This window comes from Heteronotia binoei, chromosome 5, assembly GCF_032191835.1.
Source record: "Heteronotia binoei isolate CCM8104 ecotype False Entrance Well chromosome 5, APGP_CSIRO_Hbin_v1, whole genome shotgun sequence".
Classification (NCBI taxonomy): domain Eukaryota; kingdom Metazoa; phylum Chordata; class Lepidosauria; order Squamata; family Gekkonidae; genus Heteronotia; species Heteronotia binoei.
Window position 1 is genome coordinate 169,764,214 of NC_083227.1, and position 20,978 is coordinate 169,785,191.

The 20,978-nt window shown below is 46.9% G+C and overlaps 1 protein-coding gene across 1 annotated transcript in view; it reads left to right on the plus strand.

The window, feature by feature from the left end:
- Positions 1–8,464: 8,464 nt before the first annotated feature.
- Positions 8,465–20,978, plus strand: part of LOC132573035 (transitional endoplasmic reticulum ATPase-like) — a 31,602-nt gene continuing 19,088 nt past the window's right edge. The window contains exons 1-7 of the mRNA XM_060240708.1: positions 8,465–8,588; positions 8,958–9,130; positions 9,583–9,725; positions 10,407–10,537; positions 15,023–15,154; positions 15,640–15,742; positions 16,278–16,411. Of these exons, the coding sequence (XP_060096691.1) occupies positions 8,964–9,130; positions 9,583–9,725; positions 10,407–10,537; positions 15,023–15,154; positions 15,640–15,742; positions 16,278–16,411 (810 nt within the window). The 5' untranslated portion in view covers positions 8,465–8,588; positions 8,958–8,963. The remainder of the gene's footprint in view (positions 8,589–8,957; positions 9,131–9,582; positions 9,726–10,406; positions 10,538–15,022; positions 15,155–15,639; positions 15,743–16,277; positions 16,412–20,978) is intronic.

Here is a 20,978-nt window from a genome sequence, read left to right on the forward strand (position 1 = left end):
GCCCTCCACTCCGAAGAGTCTCAGAGCGGCTCACAATCTCCTTTTCCTTCCTCCCCCACAACAGACACCCTGTGAGGTAGATGAAGATATTGGATTTATATCCCACCCTCCACTCCGAAGAGTCTCAGAGCGGCTCACAATCTCCTTTACCTTCCTCCCCCACAACAGACACCCTGTGAGGTAGATGAAGATATTGGATTTATATCCCGCCCTCCACTCCGAAGAGTCTCAGAGCGGCTCACAATCTCCTTTACCTTCCTCCCCCACAACAGACACCCTGTGAGGTAGATGAAGATATTGGATTTATATCCCGCCCTCCACTCCGAAGAGTCTCAGAGCGGCTCACAATCTCCTTTTCCTTCCTCCCCCACAACAGGCACCCTGTGAGGTAGATGAAGATATTGGATTTATATCCCGCCCTCCACTCCGAAGAGTCTCAGAGCGGCTCAAAATCTCCTTTACCTTCCTCCCCCACAACAGGCACCCTGTGAGGTAGATGAAGATATTGGATTTATATCCCACCCTCCACTCCGAAGAGTCTCAGAGCGGCTCACAATCTCCTTTACCTTCCTCCCCCACAACAGGCACCCTGTGAGGTAGATGAAGATATTGGATTTATATCCCACCCTCCACTCCGAAGAGTCTCAGAGCGGCTCACAATCTCCTTTACCTTCCTCCCCCACAACAGGCACCCTGTGAGGTAGATGAAGATATTGGATTTATATCCCACCCTCCACTCTGAAGAGTCTCAGAGCGGCTCACAATCTCCTTTCCCTTCCTCCCCCACAACAAACACCCTGTGAGGTAGATGAAGATATTGGATTTATATCCCGCCCTCCACTCCGAAGAGTCTCAGAGTGGCTCACAATCTCCTTTCCCTTCCTCCCCCACAACAGGCACCCTGTGAGGTCGGTGGGGCTGGAGAGGGCTCTCACAGCAGCTGCCCTTTCAAGGACAACCTCTGCCAGGGCTACGGCTGACCCAAGGCCATGCTAGCAGGTGCAAGTGGAGGAGCGGGGAATCAAACCCGGTTCTCCCAGATAAGAGTCCGCACACTTAACCACTACACCAAACTGGCTCTCCACACCAAACTGGCTCTCCATATAGTGTCCCAGTTTACTTGCAAGTTGACTACAAACCACAGACCCACTTTCTCCAAACTGGCACATTTTGGCAATATTTCAGGCCTCTGCACATCTTTTCCTTCAACCACATAGTTCCAAAAGAATGAATGCCCTGTTCACTTGTGCTGATTTCCATCCTGAGCATCCACAGCCTTGTATCATTGAGCAGTGGGGATCTTGAGCAGCTTGTGTTAGCTTTATTGCATCCTTAGTGCTGCTTCTTGTATGGGATTCCATCTGGTCATGTTCCATGCCAAGAGCCCAGATCCATTCCTCCCCCTCCCCCACAGGCATCCTGGGCATATGGAAGACAGTAAACAGATGGGATTAGTTATCAAACCAAGGAATGATTATACAATTTCAGCAAACTGTTGGCTAGCCCCATGCCAGGAAAGGATAGAAGGGAGATAACAGATATTGTCATCAGAAACAATGACAAAAAGCATCACTGGCAACTTACTAGAGAAACAAGCTAAAAAACCAAAACAGGACTTTCATAGTCCATGAAGATTTTATGCTGCAGGAAGCAGTGGAAGTTCAGTATAACAGTCTCTCCTTTAAATTTATAGCAACCCATTTCCAACCAGTTCCCATTAATGTTACATAGAGAAGTGCAGAGTTAGATTTTCAAGTTCCAATACTCATTATTATTCAGAAACATTAATAACACTCCAGCATCTGCCTTAGTTGCTTGGGAAAATTATTTCACAGGAATGGGGGGGGGGGGAAGCACTTTTGGAAACATTGTGTTTTGTTCGGGTTAAATTTTACTCAGGCCAAATTAATTTACAGATTCAATGCCCTTTATACATCTGGCTGGATAAGTCTCAAATCTCCCTGCTACCTAATATTTAGACTGTCCATATTGGGATGTCAAACTCATGAGGGCCAGATCTGGCACAAATAAGACCTCATTGGGCCGGGTCATGTGTGTCATAAAATGTAATGCCAGGTAGCAGAGACATAAACTTTATAAAGGACACAAACACAATTTTTTTAAAAACCCCTTAAATAAAACATGCTTAAAAGGTTAGCACTTTTGCGATATTTTATTTAACAGTCTCTGATAACTAAAGGAAACAAGAGAGGAAGAAGGAAGCAGACTTGCTTACGGGCCTGCTAGGAGCCCTCTGGGGGTCTTTCGGCCCCTGCGCTCCACATTTGACGTCCCTGGTCTCCCAGTGAGAAAAGTGGGAAGTAGTCCCAATATATTTCCTGTAGTATTTCTTAAGAGAACGCTTTATACTTTTTAACAGGGTCACCGACTTCCTAGTGGTGGCTGAAGATCTCCAGCTATTAGAACTGATCTGTAAACAGAAATTCAGTTCACCTGGAGATAAATGGCCATTTTGGAAGATGCACTATGGCATTACACCCCACCGAAGTCCATCCTCTCCCCAAAAGTCACACTCCTCAGGTACCAGCCCCCAAATCTACAGGTATTTTCCAGTCAGGAGCTGGCACCCCAACTTTTTAACCACTTCAGGTATACTTATCTCTGCGATCTGTCTTTAGGGCCAATACTCCAGGGAGTGTTCCAAGTACTAAGCAGGCAGTGAAGACTTTCCTGAGTAATTGGTCTCAACCAAAACTGTTAAGAAATAGAAATCCAAACAATGGCTGGCAGATTGGTCAAGCAATTCATAATGGCTTTTAAGACCGGTGTGTTGGTTTTTCTTTTACACTTCTGGGCCATATGAAAAGAAAGAAGTACTTTTCTCCCTTTCTCACAATACAAGAACTCGTGGGCATTCGATGAAATTGCTGAGCAGACAGGTTACAACGGATAAAAGGAAGTACTTCTTCACCCAAAGGGTGATTAGCATGTGGAATTCACTGCCACAGGAGGTGGTGGCGGCCGCAAGTATAGCCACCTTCAAGAAGGGTTTAGATAAAAATATGGAGCAGAGGTCCATCAGTGGCTATTAGCCACAGTGTATGTGTGTATATAAAATTTTTTGCCACTGTGTGACACAGAGTGTTGGACTTGATGGGCCGTTGGCCTGATCCAACATGGCTTCTCTTATGTTCTTATGTGACACAGAGAGTTGGACTGGAGGGGCCATTGGCCTGATCCAACATGGCTTCTCTTATGTTCTTCTGTGACACAGAGTGTTGGACTGGATGGGCCATTGGCCTGATCCAACATGGCTTCTCTTATGTTCTTATGTGACACAGAGTGTTGGACTGGATGGGCCATTGGCCTGATCCAACATGGCTTTTCTTATGTTCTTCTGTGACACAGAGTGTTGGACTGGATGGGCCATTGGCCTGATCCAACATGGCTTCTCTTATGTTCTTCTGTGACACAGTGTGTTGGACTGGATGGGCCACTGGCCTGATCCAACATGGCTTCTCTTATGTTCTTATGTGACACAGAGTGTTGGACTGGAGGGGCCATTGGCCTGATCCAACATGGCTTCTCTGATGTTCTTATGTGTGACACAGAGTGTTGGACTTGATGGGCCGTTGGCCTGATCCAACATGGCTTCTCTTATGTTCTTACTCCTTTTGTATACCTTCATGCTGCCTATAACCATCCACAGAGCCAGCCCTAGTTTTTATAATATATGCAGGTGAAGCTAAACATTGCGGCAAGCCAGTCTCAAGTGTGCCACGTGTTCATCAGGGGTCCAGAATTGTACTCAGCGCCCCCATTCCCCTCTTTGAACAGAAGACCCACAAAACCCCAGCAGTCCTCTCCTGCAGATAGAAACAGCCGAGCAGAAAAGGAAGCCCAGCAAAGCTTCGGGGGCGAAGCAGCGCCGTTGAGAGCCTAGCGCCGCCTGCAGGCGCGCTGAAGTTTAACTGCGGACCAACCCCACCAAAACAAGTCGCAGTCACGCGCACCGCTGAACGGCTCCTGGGAGCAGCGGGAGAGAAACTGCTGGCTTCTTTAATGCTTCTTGACCCCGTTGCAAGACCGCAGGGGTTTTTTTTTCTCCTTCCAGCAAACGCACACCGGGTAGCGGGGGAGTGGGGAGGAGGGCGGCGACGGAACCAGCTGCAGAACTGGGAGGAATCCATCGCCCCCCGTAAGCAGCGTCCCGTCATTGCGGGAGACCCCCGTAGGCGAGCGTGCAGCTCCTCTCTCGCTGCCCGAGCCGGCTCCGAAACCGACCCAAGCCCTGCAGCTGCTCGCAATTCCCGTCGGTTGTCCTGGACGCGTCTGTGCGGGGAAGCCCCGGCGAGCGAGCGAGAGGGCGGGCGGAGAGGGCGGGGAGCCGGGCGGGTGGCCAAGTGCTGCGAGCAGGCAGGCAGGCAGGCAGGGGCGCCAGAGCAGGGCAGAGTCCGGCCGGGGCGAGAGGCAGGCGAGAGCCCCGGAAAGCGGCCGCCATGCCCGCCACGGGAGGGGAGTAAGTACTTCTGCACGGAGAGCAGCCGCCTGGCGGAGGGGGCCCGGGGGGGGGGTGACGGCGAGTGGAGCCCTGCGGGGAAGCCTCCTGCAAGCGCCGCTTTCCTGTGCTTGGAGGGCTGCGTCGGGGGGGTTGCTGGGGCCTTTCTCCGCTGCTTGGATCCGGATTGCGGTGGGGGTGTTGTTGTGCCGCAGGGCAGCTGCTGCTCATATCCAGCCATGACCGCACAACATGGGCATGGAGGACGGAGACGGCGCTGGGGTATTTATAGATCCTGGAATCTGCCCTTTAAGAAATATGAGCGAGGTGTTTGTGCTTCTCCTCCCCGCAGAATCGACTAGGCAGAGAAAAAACCCGACAGGCTCGGGGCACAAGTTTCTCCCCCCTTTTTTTGCCAACTTTGTCAGATCCCTCCTAGAGTGGGATAAGTTTATGCCACACAAAAAAAATGTATTTGGACGATGAGGTGTTGCAAGAAGATTTAGTTCCCCCATTACATCCCAGGGATTTGTTGCAACCCCTCCTCCCTCCCCCCCCCCAAAAAAAAAACCCCGAGTAAACTTTCTCTGTTTGAAAAACCCTGCCAACAGATTGAAAACGGGGAGCTGTCAAATTGTTCTGTAGATCCTGTATTTAAAGGCACGGTTCTTGGTGTCTGTTGCAGGCTATCTAGATATCTTTCATTTCAGTGGCACTGTGGTTACTGGGATAAATAACAGGGCTTATATTTTATTTTGTGATGGGCAAGGAGCTTCCTGCCGTTCAGTACTGCCCTCCGCCCCCATTGTAATAGTGCCAATTTGTGGATGTGCAAATGTCAAGGGTACCTCTAGGATGCCAGCAATATAAGGAAAATAGGCACTAATTAAGGAGCTGGGAGGACTCCGTTGCTTCCCCAGTTGCCTTTGAGAAGACATTTAAAAAAAAAAAAATCTAAGTAAAATAGTGCATATGGATTACTCCTAAAGAGCATTTATTATGAAATATAAGAATAATCCACCATTTCTTCAAGTGTTGTTTTTAATTTAATCTTGGATATATCCAAGATTAGGTCTTTCAACCTTTCTGTCTGTCTAGCTTCTTGCCACAGTAGAACTTTAAAGGCCACCCCTCCTTAGTAATCCAGACCCCTGACTTTTCCCCTTCCAATTCTTACGTAATGTTGTGAGTTTATAGAAAGCTTTATCATAGAAATAGCAAATAGTAATTTCATAGCTTGAATTTTCAGGAAAAAATGAAAGCAGCTATTGACTGTGATGTCTTCCACATGGGACAGGCTTGATTTGGCTGACTGTTACGGGCAGTTTGATTACAGACAGAGACTATCGTAATGCACTCTACATGACTCTGCCCTTAAAGACAGTTTAGAAATTCCAATTGGTACACAATGCTGTAGCTCAAATTGGAATGTGCATATCAAACTCATTCTACAGATACTCCATGTGTTACGGATCACTTACTGCAGGAGTCCCCAACCTTTTTGAGCCTGTGGATACGTTTGAAATTTCGAGAGGAGGTGGTCAGAGCCACCTCAAGATGGATTCCACCTAATGCAAAGCCAAACCAAATACAGCTTGTGCAGGAGGTATTGCCAAACCCAACACTTCCCTCCTTGCTTTGTAAAATAATCACAGAAAGGGAATGTTAAAAAAACGAAAGAAAGCAGGGGGGAGTGGGACCGTATACCTGGGTGCTTCCCGGTCTTCCTGATCCTCCAATGGCTGCTGTTGTACCCATGGCAAACCCTTTTATTTGAATGAGGGAAGCCAATCACAAGCCCTGACTGCCAACTTTCTGAAAAACTCAGCAGCACCAGGGGAACTTCTAGCAGGCCCTTGGATGCCATATCGGAGAAACACTGATTTACTGGGTTCAATTCAAGGTTCTAGTTGTCACTTATGAAGCTCTTTAATGGCCTTAGACCAATATATCTGCAGGAATATACCTGTCCTGCTATACCCTGCCATGATAACTTTGCTCATCTGAGTATAGTGTTCTGGAGATGCTACCCTGAAATTGGGTAAAAATTGGCAACTGCCAATTCACTCTTATTCTCTGTGATGGCCCCCACCTTGTGGAATAGCCTGCCTGGGGTAATCAAGAAGGCCTCCAAACTTCTATCACTTCCCAAATGTGCAAACCTGAAATGTTCTGGAGGGTATTTTTATAAAGGGATTAGAACAACTCAGGAGGTCACTTCTGTCAGGGATAATATTGTAGTCTGTTGTGATATTTATTGTATGTACCACCTACCTTTCTACTGCAATGTCCTCTCCTTTTCTTCATTATGGTATGTCCTGCCTTAGAGAGGGGTTTCTTTTTTGTTTGTATTGAATTAAAACACAATTATCAGTACCATGCATGAATGGGAAACCTATAAAAGATGATTAACTGACTTCTCTTTCAACATGACATGACAAAACTTAAAGCAAAGCTAAAAAGTAGTCATATGAATCATCCACAAAAATCTCTTCCTTTGAGCTATAAATAGTATTGACAACTACCTGGAGAGAGAGAAAAGTCCTGCCTTTAAAAGAGTGACTTAATTGGATGTTATTTACTAGGTGATATTATTTGTCTCCTGGCATGAAAGTCTTTACCTGCGCTTTTCCTACATTAAGCTTCTATTAAAGGGACAGTACATGATGGACGGCCGGACTGGTGATGTCCCTATAAATCTGGACCGAGCGCTACAGGCCGTGGCTGACTGGCTCAGACTGAGTGGGCTGAAGTTGAATCTGGCGAAGACTGAGGTCCTTTGCGTGGGCCGCGGTGGACCGGGAGGGGAGATCACCCTACCGGCTTTTGACGGTGCGCCACTGATACCAGTGCGCAGGGTCAAGAGCCTGGGAGTGCTACTGGAATCCTCTTTATCAATGGAGGCCCAGATAGCTGTCACTGCTAGAGCTGCCTTCTTTCACCTCAAGAGGGCGAGGCAGTTGGCTCCCTTCCTGGAACACGGCGACCTAGCAACCATGATCCATGCAACGGTCACCTCGAGATTAGACTACTGCAATGCCCTCTACATGGGGCTGCCCTTATACCGAACACGGAAGCTCCAGGTAGTGCAGAACGCGGCGGCCAGGCTGCTGGTGGGACTACCTCGGTGGGAACACGTGCGGCCTGGGCTGCGGGACCTGCACTGGCTGCCGATCATCTACCGTGTTCGCTATAAGGTGCTGGTTATTACCTTTAAAGCCCTATATGGCCGAGGACCTGCCTACCTTAGGGACCGCCTCTCCCCATATGTCCCCCAGAGAGCACTGAGATCTAGTTCTCAAAACCTTCTACAAATCCCTGGGCCAAAGAAGCTAGATTGAAGACAACCAGGGAGCAAGCTTTTTCAGCAATGGATCCTCGATGGTGGAATCAACTACCAGAAACGATGCGAGCCCTGCGGGACCTGAATCAATTCCGCAGGGCTTGCAGAACCTATCTTTTCCAGCTGGCTTTTGAGATAGAACCTGGCTAAATCGAAATTAGAATTGACCTGTAACCATCTAGCCATCTTATGTTTGATTGTAATTTTATAGCACCTTATAACATCTGTTTTTATTTATTTTAACTAATTTGTGTATTTGAACTGTATTTTAAAATTCGTGTTTACATTATATTGTATTTTATTTAAATCATGGTTTCCATGTCTGTGAGCCGCCCTGAGCCCGCCTTTGGCGGGGGAGGGTGGGATATAAAAATAAATTTGACTTGACTTGACTTGACTATATTTTTTCTCCAACCTTGTTGGCAACCTTTGGTAAAATAGGTAGTGATATGCTCTGTCTTGCTTGGAGTAGAACAGACCCTTTTTCCTGTCCAAGAACCTTTCCTATCATTTTGTTCCTTTTAATTTAGGCCTCAGATACCAGTGCCTTTCATTAGCGCCTGAATCCTCTTGGCCTACTTTTCTTTCCTCTCCTTGGACAGGAGTACCAGGGCCTTCAACATAGCATCCCCGTGTTTACAGATATGTGAAACAACCCTCTTTCTTTCCTACAGTGCTAAAGGAGAGGATTATTCCACTGCTATTTTGCGCCAGAAGCATCGTCCAAACCGTCTTATTGTGGATGAAGCTGCAAATGAAGACAACAGTATTGTGTGTCTGTCTCAGGTAACTGCAGACCCTCTGCTCCATCTTTCCTTCAGCCAGTGGACTTCAGTGCCCACTAGGCACCTCTTCCCACAGAATCACCCTGTGCTCCATAGGTGGTCCAGTCAGTCACACATTCTTCTCAGATTTCATGCCTCATGAACGTATAAACACATACTGTGAACACATACTGTAAATATATCTTCACCAGAAGACATCAGAGACACAGATGTGTGCAAAGTTGTTCACTTTCAATCCCCAAAAAATCCCACAAATGGTACCTATATGTATAACACAGGCCTCCCACTTGAATACTGCATGGATGGGCACACAAAAGCACAGCATCATGCTGACATTTTCTTACTTAGCTTGATTCCTGGTTCTCTGCAGGCCAAGATGGAGGAATTGCACTTGTTCCGTGGAGACACAGTGCTGCTGAAAGGGAAGAAACGTCGGGAGACTGTGTGCATTGTTCTTACAGATGACTCCTGCCAGAGCGAGAAGATTCGTATGAACCGTGTAACCCGCAACAACCTCCGTGTGCGTCTTGGGGATGTGGTCAGGTGAGACTGGCCCAAATGTGGGAGCTAATGGGAGGACTTGATAGAATGCACTGTGCTGCAGAGTATTCACAGAGGGCACCAGACATATTGTCCAGAGGGGGAAGGGGCTGGAGAAAATATCGCGCAGCAAGCCCCCACAAGGAGAAGCCTTAGTACAGAATGTAGGGATTAACGTGGTGGTCTTAGAGCATTGGTAGTACCAGAAAACAGTCCTACTTATTGGTATTTTGCATATGTAAATTCATTAATTTATTTCAAATATTTGTACCCTGCCTTCCCCCCTACAAGACCCCAATACAGCTGTTACTTAATAGTTGCTAAAGTAACAAACAAGGTGATAGTGCTCGCGCAAACAATGCAAGTGGGGTGGGCTGCTTAGTAGGTTACCCAGCAGGTTGTCCCTGAGAAGTCCTATGCTGTATAACAAGCTAGCTGAGCCCTTTTCTGTACAGTGTCCAGGCCTGTCCAGACGTCAAGTATGGAAAGAGGATCCATGTACTACCTATTGATGACACCATTGAAGGCTTGACGGGGAACCTTTTTGAAGTTTACCTCAAGCCGTACTTTCTGGAGGCTTATCGACCTGTGCACAAAGGTGTGGAGGGACCTACTTGATCATTCTGTGGGAGCTGCTATGAGGAAGAGAGCTCTGTGGGGAGGAGTACAGAATTGTGGGAGAGGTCTTCGGGGCTTGGAAGGAAGTTGCAGCGGGGGGGTGCTTTTAAGTAACTGTAAAAAAGGTCAAGGTAGTCCCCTGTGCAAGCACCAGTCATTTTCGACTCTGGGGTGATGTTGCATCACGACGTTTTCACGGCAGACTTTTTTACGGGGTGGTTTGCCATTGCCTTCCCCAGTCTTCTACACTTCCCCCCCCCCAGCAAGCTGGGTATTCATTTTACTGACCTCGGAAGGATGGAAGGCTGAGTCAACCTGGAGCTGACTACTTGAACCCCCTTCTGCCGGGATAAAACTCAGGTCGTGAGCAGAGTTTTGGACTGCAGTACTGCAGCTTCACCACTCTGTGCCATGGGGCTCTAAGTAACTGTAAGAGGGCTTTAAAAAGAAATTTGTCTACTCATCCTTGGGACGGTAGGGAAGAGGATGCTTGGCAGCCCAAGTGGTCTCTGCTTCCAGGTCCTTCTATAAGCTGAGGCAGTTGTTTTGTGTCATCAGTTTTTATCAAAGGGCTCTTTCCTTATTTTATTATTAAATTCAGATATGCACAATGGGTTTTCTACTTCTGATCTAACAATGTGCTCCCCGTTGATGTTCCTAGGTGACATTTTTCTGGTGCGAGGTGGAATGAGGGCTGTGGAGTTTAAGGTGGTTGAGGTGGATCCCACTCCCCACTGCATTGTGGCTCCTGACACCATCATCCACTGTGAGGGGGAGCCCATCAAACGAGAGGTCTGCGTTTCAGGGATTGCTCAGCACACGGCAGGATTTTGCTTGGATGCCAGGTTCTGCCTCCTCCCCAGCAGGGGACTTTGGGAGGTGTTCCTGGAGGGTTTGGGGACATGTCATAATGTTGGGGACTGATGCCCTGCACACCTGGACTCCATGGTGAAGCCACTGCTGGAGTTTTATTTTATTTAGTTAGTTAGTTAATTATTTAGTCGCTCAGGGCAACTAACAACAGTTTAAAAGCATTAACAATTAACAAACATATAATATTTAAAATAAAATATATAATAAAACATTTCGATACATCAGCAATCATTAATCCTTAGGGTTTGTAGAATCTTTTGGGATCAAGTGCCGTGTTCTACTGGAGAAAGTTTTTCTTCCAGACGTTTCGTTCTCAGCTGCGGAGAACATCCTCAGTGGCGTTGCAGCCGGAGCAGGCGCTCTGACCTTCTTGGCTGCTGTGCATTGGCTTGGCTGCAACGCCACTGAGGATGTTCCCCGCAGCTGAGAATGAAACGTCTGGAAGGAAAACTTTCTGCAGTAGAACACGGCACTTGAGCCCGAAAGATTCTACAAACCCTAATGATGTTACCAGCCGTGAAAACCTGAAATCTTTGATAATCATTAATCCATTCATTAAAAGTCCAAGATGGCACGTTTCTGAATTCCATTATATTAATACAATGAGATTGTTGGTGCTGTAAGGGAATCACCACCTTCCCCTAACTGTTAAAGGCAAGTTTGAATAATTCGGTCTTACAGGCCCTGCGAGATTGTGGCGGGTCCTGCAGGGCCCTGATGTTTTTGGGGAGGGCATTCCACAAAGTGGGGGCTGTTACCAAGAACGCTTAAGCTCTGGTGAATAATCGAGCTTCTTTCAGTCCAGGGGTCTTAAGGAGATTTTGAGCCCTGAACGTCGTGCTCTCTGGGGCGCGTATGGGGAAAGGCGGTCCCGAAGGTAGACATGTCCCAGGCCATATAGGGCTTTAAAGGTTATGACCAGCACCTTGAAGCGAATCCAGAACACCACAGGCAACCAGTGTAACGCTTTCAGCACAGGTTGAATGTGCGCCCGTACAGGTAGCTCCATTAACAACCTGGCTGCTGCGTTTTGCACCAGCTGCAGCCTCCAAAGTTGAGTCAAGGGTAGCCCCATGTAGAGGGCATTACAGTAGTCTAGTCTCGAGGTGACTGTCACATGGATCACTGTTGCCAAGTCGCTGCGCTCCAGGTACGGAACCAATTGCCTTATCCGCCTCAGATGGTAAAATGCGGATTTGGCAGTGGCTGCTACCTGGACCTCCATTGTCAGTGAGGGCTCCAGGAGCACCCCCAAGCTTTTGACCCTTGATGCTGGTGCTAATAGCGTCCCATCAAAGGCCGACAAGGGGATTTCCCCACCTAGGCCACTGCGAGTTAGGCACAGGACCTCTATCTTTGCTGGATTCAGTTTTAGTCGACTCTGCCTGAGCCATTTTCCCACGGCTTGCAATGCCAGCTCCAGATCTTCCAGGACACAGCTGGACTGGCCTCCCAACAACAGATAGAGCTGGGTGTCATCTGCATACTGGTGACAACCCAGCCCATATCTCCAGACAATCTGGGCAAGGAGGCACATGTAGATGTTAAAACAACATCGGGGAGGGAACCGCCCCCTAAGGGACACCACATACAAGAGGGTGCCTCTGGGATGACCGCTCCCCTATAGCCACCCTTTCCCCCCAGCTTTGCAGGAAAGAGGTAGGCCATTGAAGGGCAGATTGAATCCCTGAGGCGGTGACAGGAGCTGGTGGTTGACTGTGTCAAACGCAGCCAACAGATCTAACAACAGCAACACTGCTGAGCCGCCCCAACCTGGATGTCTCAAGAGATCGTCCATGAGGGCGACCAGTATCGTCTCCATCCTGTCGTCCGGCTGGAAGCCAGACTGAAATGGATCTAAGACAGGTCATCCAAAAATCCCTGTAACCGTACTGCCACTACCCTCTCAATAACTTTACCCAAAAAGGGCAAGTTTGACACTGCCCAGGTCCAGAGATGGTTTTTTTGAGGAGAGGGCGTACCACCGCCTTCTTAAGGGGCATGGGAAAGTTTCCTTCAATCAAGAACCTGCAACGGGGCTCGCAATTCCGTCCGGCAAGCACGGATCAACCAAGACAGACACGGGTCCAGGTTGCAGGTAGTGGGATGTACAGTACAAAGAATCTTGTTGACTTCCTTCAAGCTGAGTAAAGTGAAATGATTCAGGATCAAAACAGAAGACACACTCGGGGCCTCGAGTTCACTCACTGTATCAGAGTTCGCGGGGAGGTCACAGCGGAGCAGCAGGGCCTTATCTGCGAAGAAATGTGCAAAAGCCTCACAGCCAATTTCCAATTCCTTATAATTTGGTCTGCTCTATGGCAAATTTGTAAGCATCTGAATTGTGCTAAATAATTGGGTCAGGTGAGAATTCGCAGACACAATCCGGGTTGCAAAGTAAGCCTTCTTTGCAGCCTTTACTGCCATCTCATAAGACTTCATAAACAGTCTATAAGATGTTCTTGTTCCTTTGTCACGGGCGTGCCACCATCGCCTCTCTAGCCATCTTAGTTGCCATCTCATCAGCCACAATTCCGGGGTATACCACAGTGCAAGCCATGAACAGCAGTGAAGAGGGTGCCAGAAAGCGATCTCGTCGATGGCTGCAGAGAGTTGTTGATGCCACATCTCTGCTAGTTCATCCAGCTAGTCACCAGGGGGCCAAGGATGCTGCAGAGCCATTTGAAGCTGCATAGGGGCCATCTGGCTTCACGGGGAAGCCAAAATACGCTCGCCGCATAAACAGGGTTGTGGCGGCACAGCTATACGGGCCTTCAGGGCGTAGTGGTCTGAGCATGGCACTGCCTCGGCAGTAATCTGGTCCACCGTAACTCCCGCCGCAAAGATCAAATCCAGTGTGCGCCCAGCCCGATGGGTGGTAGTTGTTACATGTTGGGAGAGTCCCAGTGTCACCATGGCTAGCACCAGGTCCATTGCCTGTAAGGAGTTCATGTGTCATCAGTATGGACATTGAAGTCACCCAGGACTAAGAGCCATGGGTACTCCAATGCCCAGCCTGCCGCAGCCTCCATCCCAGGTCTCAGTCATGCAGGCCAGGTCCATTGCCTGCTCTTGCAGGAAGTCTTGTCGGACTGCAGCCTTATTATTAATGGACCTGGCATTGCACAACGCCAGGGACGGAGGCGGGAAATTTCTCTTGGCCCCACTACCTGCTACCGTCGGGATGGGACAGAGGCTGGAAGGAGAGTGAGCGTTTCATTATCTCAGTCTCCTTCCCTTCAATTTTTGCCTATTCCCATCGCTATACTTCCCCTGCCCCAGCAGCACTGAGATCCCCCTACGTTGGCTGGTCTTCGCCTCAGCCCAATCACACTGTGATAATGTCCTCTTACACCTGTCCTGTGCTTCCTATTCTAATGTTTATACTTTATATCTACTCCTAATCTATCTAGCCTAATTTTAATAGAAACAACCTGATTTGGTCCCTACCACTAATTAATTAAACTAGACTCAGTTTGGATAATCACACCCCCCCCTACATTTTTCTACCCATCCAATTAATTACTTATCAATTAGTAGCTATTACAAGGTACCAACTATATTTATGATAAATTAGGCTTCTAACATTAAATCCAAATTCTCCTACCAAATCAACATAACTAATAATTAAATAACAATCCAATGAATTAAAAACAGTTTCCAATAATTAATTTGACAGAAGAATTAATAAAAAACCTGATTAGCAGTAGTTAATTTAAAGGAATAGAGAGAGGGACTGGTGGAGTGTTGAAAACACAGTGCAAAAATTATAATGTGCAGCTGTAACTGCAGTGTAAAGTGCTAAGCGTGGGTTTAGTCTCAGGAACTGGGAAGGATTAGTCCCAGTTATCGTGAGTAGCTTCAGGAGGTCAGGATCTTGGAGGTCAGTTTGGCAAGGGATCTTGGAGGCACCCTCCCCCGCTTCTTGCAAACAGCATTTAAAGGGCCCCTTAACTGCTGTTTGCAAGTAGCGGGGAGGGGGAGGACAGATTTGCTACTTGGAGTTCAGGTACAGCCTGTGGCTTCCCCTCTCTTCTCTTCAGGCCACATGCTCCCATGGATCAGTTGGAGTCCCCTTTAAATCTTGCAGGAGGGAAGGGAGAAGGGTGGTCACCTGTGGCCATGCTTGGGGGCGGGGACTCCTGGCCAGCAGCAGCCAGGAGTCCAGAAAATATGGGGGTCCCCTGCCTCCACCTGGGGATTGACATCCCTGCTTGCCAGTGAGATGCCTGTCCCTTTGCTGGGCAATGCAGAGGCACAGGGCTTTTGAGAATGGGATCTGTTGTGAAAGGAATATAAATGGAAAAGCTGAAGACATTCAAGGCTGTATAGTGAAGACTGTCTGAAAGGGTGCTGCTGAGAGATAATGAGATATGCTTCCCATTCACCCCTTTCCTCCTGCAGGATGAAGAGGAGAACCTCAATGATGTTGGCTATGATGATATTGGAGGCTGCCGTAAACAATTGGCTCAGATTAAGGAGATGGTGGAGCTACCACTGAGACACCCAGCACTCTTCAAAGCTATTGGTGTGAAGGTACAATGAGGGTAGTGGGAAGGTCGGCGCACAAAGTCTCCAGATTCATAACCAGGAATTTTTTGTAGCGGGAACTTCTTTGCATGTTGGGCCACTCACCCCTGATGTAGCCAATCCTCCAAGAGCTTACAGGGCTCTTTGTAAGCTCTTGAAGGATTGGCTACAACAGGGGTGTGTGGCCCAATATGCAACGAAGTTCCTGTTACAAAAAAAGCCCTGATTAGTTAACCTTAAATTAACCCTTAAAATACTTCACTAGAGGCAGAATGGCCCTTCTCTCTGACCTTCATTCATATCTTCATAGATGCTTCTCTTGCTGAATTAACAAGATAGCTTCTGCTCGCCCAGGTTGGAGCTTTCCATGGCTGTCTTCCTTCCTTAATTCTTTGGCCCCAGCTTCCTTGTTAAACCACTCTCTTTTGAGAGACTGGTTATTGTGGAGTGAGTCACATACAATGACTCTGCTGCATATTTTTCTTCCTTAGCCTCCACGAGGGATTCTTCTTTATGGTCCTCCTGGCACTGGGAAAACACTTGTGGCCCGGGCTGTGGCAAATGAAACTGGAGCCTTTTTCTTCCTTATCAATGGTGAGAGAGATGATATGGAGAGGGAGAGGAGAAGGGGCGGTGGCTTAGTGGGAGAGCATCCACTAGGTCTGTAGAAGGTCTCAGCAATGTTTCCAGTTAAAAGGATCAGATGGTGGATGATGTGAAGAATGCCTTCCTGAGACCTTGGAGAGCTGATGCCTATCAGAGTAGACCTTGATAGACCAATGAGTTGACTCAGTATATGGCCGCTTCATGGGTCTTGGAGAAAACTAATTTATTTAATCTTCATCCATTCTGCACATACTTCTCCCAACTCTTCCCCTCTGGAAATAAGTGGTGAGGTTGACTGTGTAGTCGTAAGCAGAGTTAGTGCATTGAAGTCAAAGGGCTTTGGTGGTGTTTCACACACTGACTCCTGGAACTTACCATTTCTGAGCTGTGGCCATAGTTGCCTGGGGAAGGCTGGCTTCATATTTCCCAGCAATGCACAGTTTGTATATTTTCTCTGTAACTTTTCAGGTATCTTCTTTACTTACTCTGAAAGGATACTTATTGCTCTTTTGCTGTTCCCTAGGCCCAGAAATTATGAGCAAATTAGCTGGGGAATCAGAGAGCAACTTGCGCAAAGCATTTGAGGAAGCTGAGAAGAATGCTCCAGCCATCATTTTTATTGATGAACTGGATGCCATCGCTCCTAAAAGGGAGAAGGTAAGGGCCGAGATCCCTGGAAAGCAGAATGTAAACACAGACAAACATTTACAACAGCATTCCTGTACTGAACAGTGGATCCCTGTATGCCTACAGCAAGACATTCATCTATAGAGAGCCAGTTTGGTGTAGTGGTTAAGTGTGCCGACTCTTATCTGGGAGAACTGGGTTTGATTCCCCACTCCTCCACTTGCCCCTGCTGGAATGGCCTTGGGTCAGCCATAGGCCTCACATTGTCCTTGAAAGGGCAGCTTCTGTGAGGGCCAATCTGGTGCAATGGTTAAGTGCATGGACTCTTATCTGGGAGAACCGGGTTTGATTCCCCACTCCTCCACTTGTCCCTGCTGGAATGGCCTTGGGTCAGCCATAGCTCTGGCAGAGGTTGACCTTGAAAGGGCAGCTGCTGTGAGAGCCCTCTCCAGCCCCACCCACCTCAGAGGGTGTCTGTTGTGGGGGAGGAAGGGAAAGGAGATTGTGAGCCGCTCTGAGACTCTTTGGAGTGGAGGGTGGGATATAAATCCAATATCTTCTTCATCTTCTTCTATAATGCTTCTCAGCGTTAAGCAAAAGACATATCAGTAAAGCCATAATCAACAATGGGATCACAGTGGAGATACATGACAAACAACAAACTGTGATGCAAATAGGCTACCATACTTTTTAATATATATAATTACTTAACAATATACATACTTCTTAAATATAAAGCTACTTTTAGATTGACAAATGTCTTTGATACAAAAATACGCAATAATACCCATAGGAGACATTTAAACCAGAGCCCATAGTATTTTAGTGGTGCAACGTACAAGTAACTAGTTACAGTAAACGCGTTTCGTGTTACACTTCATCAGTATTGTAAAAGTTCTTGTCTTGTTGAGTTGTACACGATAAAGGAGTAAGCCAGCTTCCTCCACTCAAAGCAGGTGCAAATTCTTCCAATTTATTGCCAGCCAAAAAACTTCCCATCCAAGCACTGAGGCTTCCTGTAGGAACCACCTTAAAAATACAAACAAAATATTAATAAAGGTTGCATTTTTGGGACCCAGGGATGAAATCACAACTTAATCTCCAAATTATACAATTTAAACATTACAGGGAACACAGATCCAAGAGGGCAGCCGTGTCGAGCTGAAGCAGTTGAACAAAGCAGGAGTCAAGTGGCACCTTTAAGACCAAATAAGTCTTAGTAAATAAGTAAGTTAGGTAGCCTACAACTAGGAAATACATGTCCTTCTGTGATTTGAAAAAACACCAATTGGCAGGGAACTTTATTACCTTCTATGGCTATCCAGAACAAATGGCCAAGCCACACTGTTTTATCATGTGACCACAGCCAGTTTGCACACTTAAACAACAAACTGCATGTATTTCAGCCCACAATACCCGATCCCCTCGCCTGATGAAGTGTGCTTAGAGAGCACACGAAAGTTTACATTCTCAGTAAAACTTGGTTGGTTTTAAAGGTGCAACTTGACTCCTGCTTTGTATTACAGGGGACATATACTCTTAAAGCTCACCCATTGTTGCAGTGTGCTTTTCTATAAGGAGCAAGCCTATTTATCTGGTTTCAACCTTCAATTTTAATATTGGCATAATGCTCTCAAGTTGAAAGCTATGCAGCAATGAGACAATTCTTTATAAATTTCTTATAAAAGAGAAAACCGTTCATTTTGAGCAGGGACAAAGCCCTTGATTCTTTGTGCTGGCCAAGAAACTCTAAAAAGCTACCAACTACTGGTCCTTCTTAAGAGAATGTTCCCCATAATTACATGCAGCTGGCCATAAAGTCTCATGGCCCCAAAGGTGCACAAACCTCAGTCAAGGTTGCCAACTGACTTATTTGCTATACGTCATGACATCATGTTTATTTATTTTATTATTATTTCTCCCTAAGGCAGCCTAACAATTTATATGTGATCCATGTTAGATATTGAACCAGCTAGCAAGAAAAAAATTATTCATTTTTTCCCTTCTTTTCACTGTTAGTTCTCTTTATCCTATAATAGAGTCAACCCAAAGCACATACTTTGAGTGAAGGAAGCTGGCTTATTCCTTTATCGTGTACAACTCAACAAGACGAGAACTTTTATAGTACTGATGAAGTGCAACACGAAACGCGTTTACTGTAACTAGTTACTTGTATGTTGTACCACTAAAATACTATGGGCCCTGTTGAAATTGGTTTAAATGTCTCCTATGGGTGGTGTTGTGTATTTTTGTATCAAAGACATTTGTCAATCTAAAAGTAGTTTTATATTTTAAAAGTATGTATATTGTTAAGTAATTATATATAGTAAAAAGTATGGTAGCCTATTTAAATCACACTTTGTTGTTTGTTTTTTTGTCATATTAGTAAAGCCCCCATCTCTTCCTTCCAAACAGGCAAATTCTGTCTACAAATAAGCTGCTTTTTTTTTTTTGCCCTGGCTTTGTGAATTGGAAAATGAAAAAGTGCTCTCCTCTGTGGCTATCAACAGCAATTCTATATTAAACTCGCCAGCATAAAAGGGAGAGTATCTGGGTAAAAATAAAAAGGAGTAAGAAATAACAGTGATATTATGGTGGGGGTCTGCTATAGACCACCAAGCCGGGCAGAGGATTCAGATGAGGTTTTCCTATAACAGCTTGCAAGGTTCTCAGAAAGAAGGGACACAGTTGTTATGGCCCAAGGGATATTTTTCAATTACCCAGACATCTCTTGGAAGTCCAACTCTGCTTAAAATGAAAGGTCAAAGACTCCTGACTTGTCTTGTTGCCAAACAGCCAGCATGGGTTTCTCAAGAACAAGTCACGCAAGACTAACGTGATCTCCTGGATCAGGGGAGAGCTGCAGTCATAGCTTATCTTGATTTCATTAAGGCTTTGGGTATAGTTCCACATACTGTTCTTGTTGACAAGTTGGTAAAATGTGGTTTGGATCCTATTACTGTGAGGTGAATCTGCAACTGGTTGACAAATTGTACCCAAAGAGTGCTTGTGAATGGTTCCTCATCCTCTTGGGGAGGGGTGACGAGGAGTGCCTCAAGGATCTGTCCTGGGACCTGTTTTGTTCAATAGCTTCATAAATAATTTGGATGAAGGAATAGAGGGAATGCTTATTGAATTTGCAAATGATACTGAATTGGGAGGGGTCTCAAATACAGTAGAAGACAGAAACAGGATACAGGATGATCTTGATAGGCTGGTGGGCTCTCCTTCCTTAGAGGTTTTTAAACAGAGGCTAGATGGGCATCTGACAGCAATGCCGATTCCATGAACTTAGGCAGATCATGAGAAGGAGGGCAGGAAGGGTTGTATCAGTGCTTGTGGACCTTTCTTACAAGCCCAGGGAAATGCTGATTCGCACTTTGAGGTCAGTCAGGAATTTTTCTCCAGGTCAGTTTGGCCAGGGATCTTGGAGGTTTTTGCCATCTTCTTTGCATGGAGCAGAGGTTATTGGGGATGTATGTGTGTAGGCAAGGCCAGCGCGTCCAAGTTGGTGAGGTAGGCCTGTAGCGCCATCTGGCTGCAGGGGTGGCTCCTGCATGCCTACCTTGCCCAGCTGGGGCTCACCTGCCTGTTGCCAGGGCTCTGGCTCAATGCTGTGTCACCTGCCACTTTCGTCCTTGTCTGTGGGAGTGGGGGGCAGGGGCCTGGGGTGCCAGCCCTGTGTGGGGGGGAGAAGTGTTTGTGAGTTTCCTGCATTGTGCAGGGGGTTGGACTAGATGAACCTGGAGGTCCCTTCCAGTTCTATGATCAATACTGTTATTCTTGCTTTGGAAACACCTCAGGGTCGCCATGAGTCAACTGTGACCTGACGGCAAAAAAAGAAAAGGATTGTTAGCTTTTCTAGAAATGGCATAAGAAGGGAGGTTGTCACTTGTGTTGTGGATAATAATAAATAATAATAATAATTTTTTATTTCTATCCCGCCCTCCCCGCCGAAGCAGGCTCAGGGCGGCTCACAGCATAAAACACACATTACATCAGTTGCAATTATAAAACACAGTTAAAACAATTACAAAATATTAAAATTCACATAATAATATGGCGTTATAACAGATTTCAATAAATTTCAGCAGTAAAAACATTTCAAGAGTAAAAGCATTTCTAGCAGCATATCTAGTTTTGTCACAGTTTTCCACTAATTTTCGCTAGTTGAAGGCCATCCTGAAAAGGTGGGTCTTACAGGCCCTACGGAATCCCTCTAAACATCGTATGGCCCTCACCTCCTCAGGAAGTTGGTTCCACAGTAGTGGAGCAGTAATAGAGAAGGCCCGATCCCGGGTGGCTTTCAGTCTGGCCTCCCTTGGCCCAGGGATATTCAGCTGGTTTTTCCCAGATGACCTCAGTGCCCTCTGGGGCTCATATGGGGAGAGACGGTCCCTTAGGTAGGTAGGTCCCCGGCCATATAGGGCTTTAAAGGTAATAACCAGCACCTTGTAGCGAACTCGGTATGCCACCGGCAACCAGTGCAGTCCGCGCAGCCCTGGCTGTATGTGCTCCCACCTTGGGAGCCCCAACAACAGCCTAGCCGCCGCGTTCTGCACCAGCTGCAGCCGCCGAATTCGGCACAAGGGCAGCC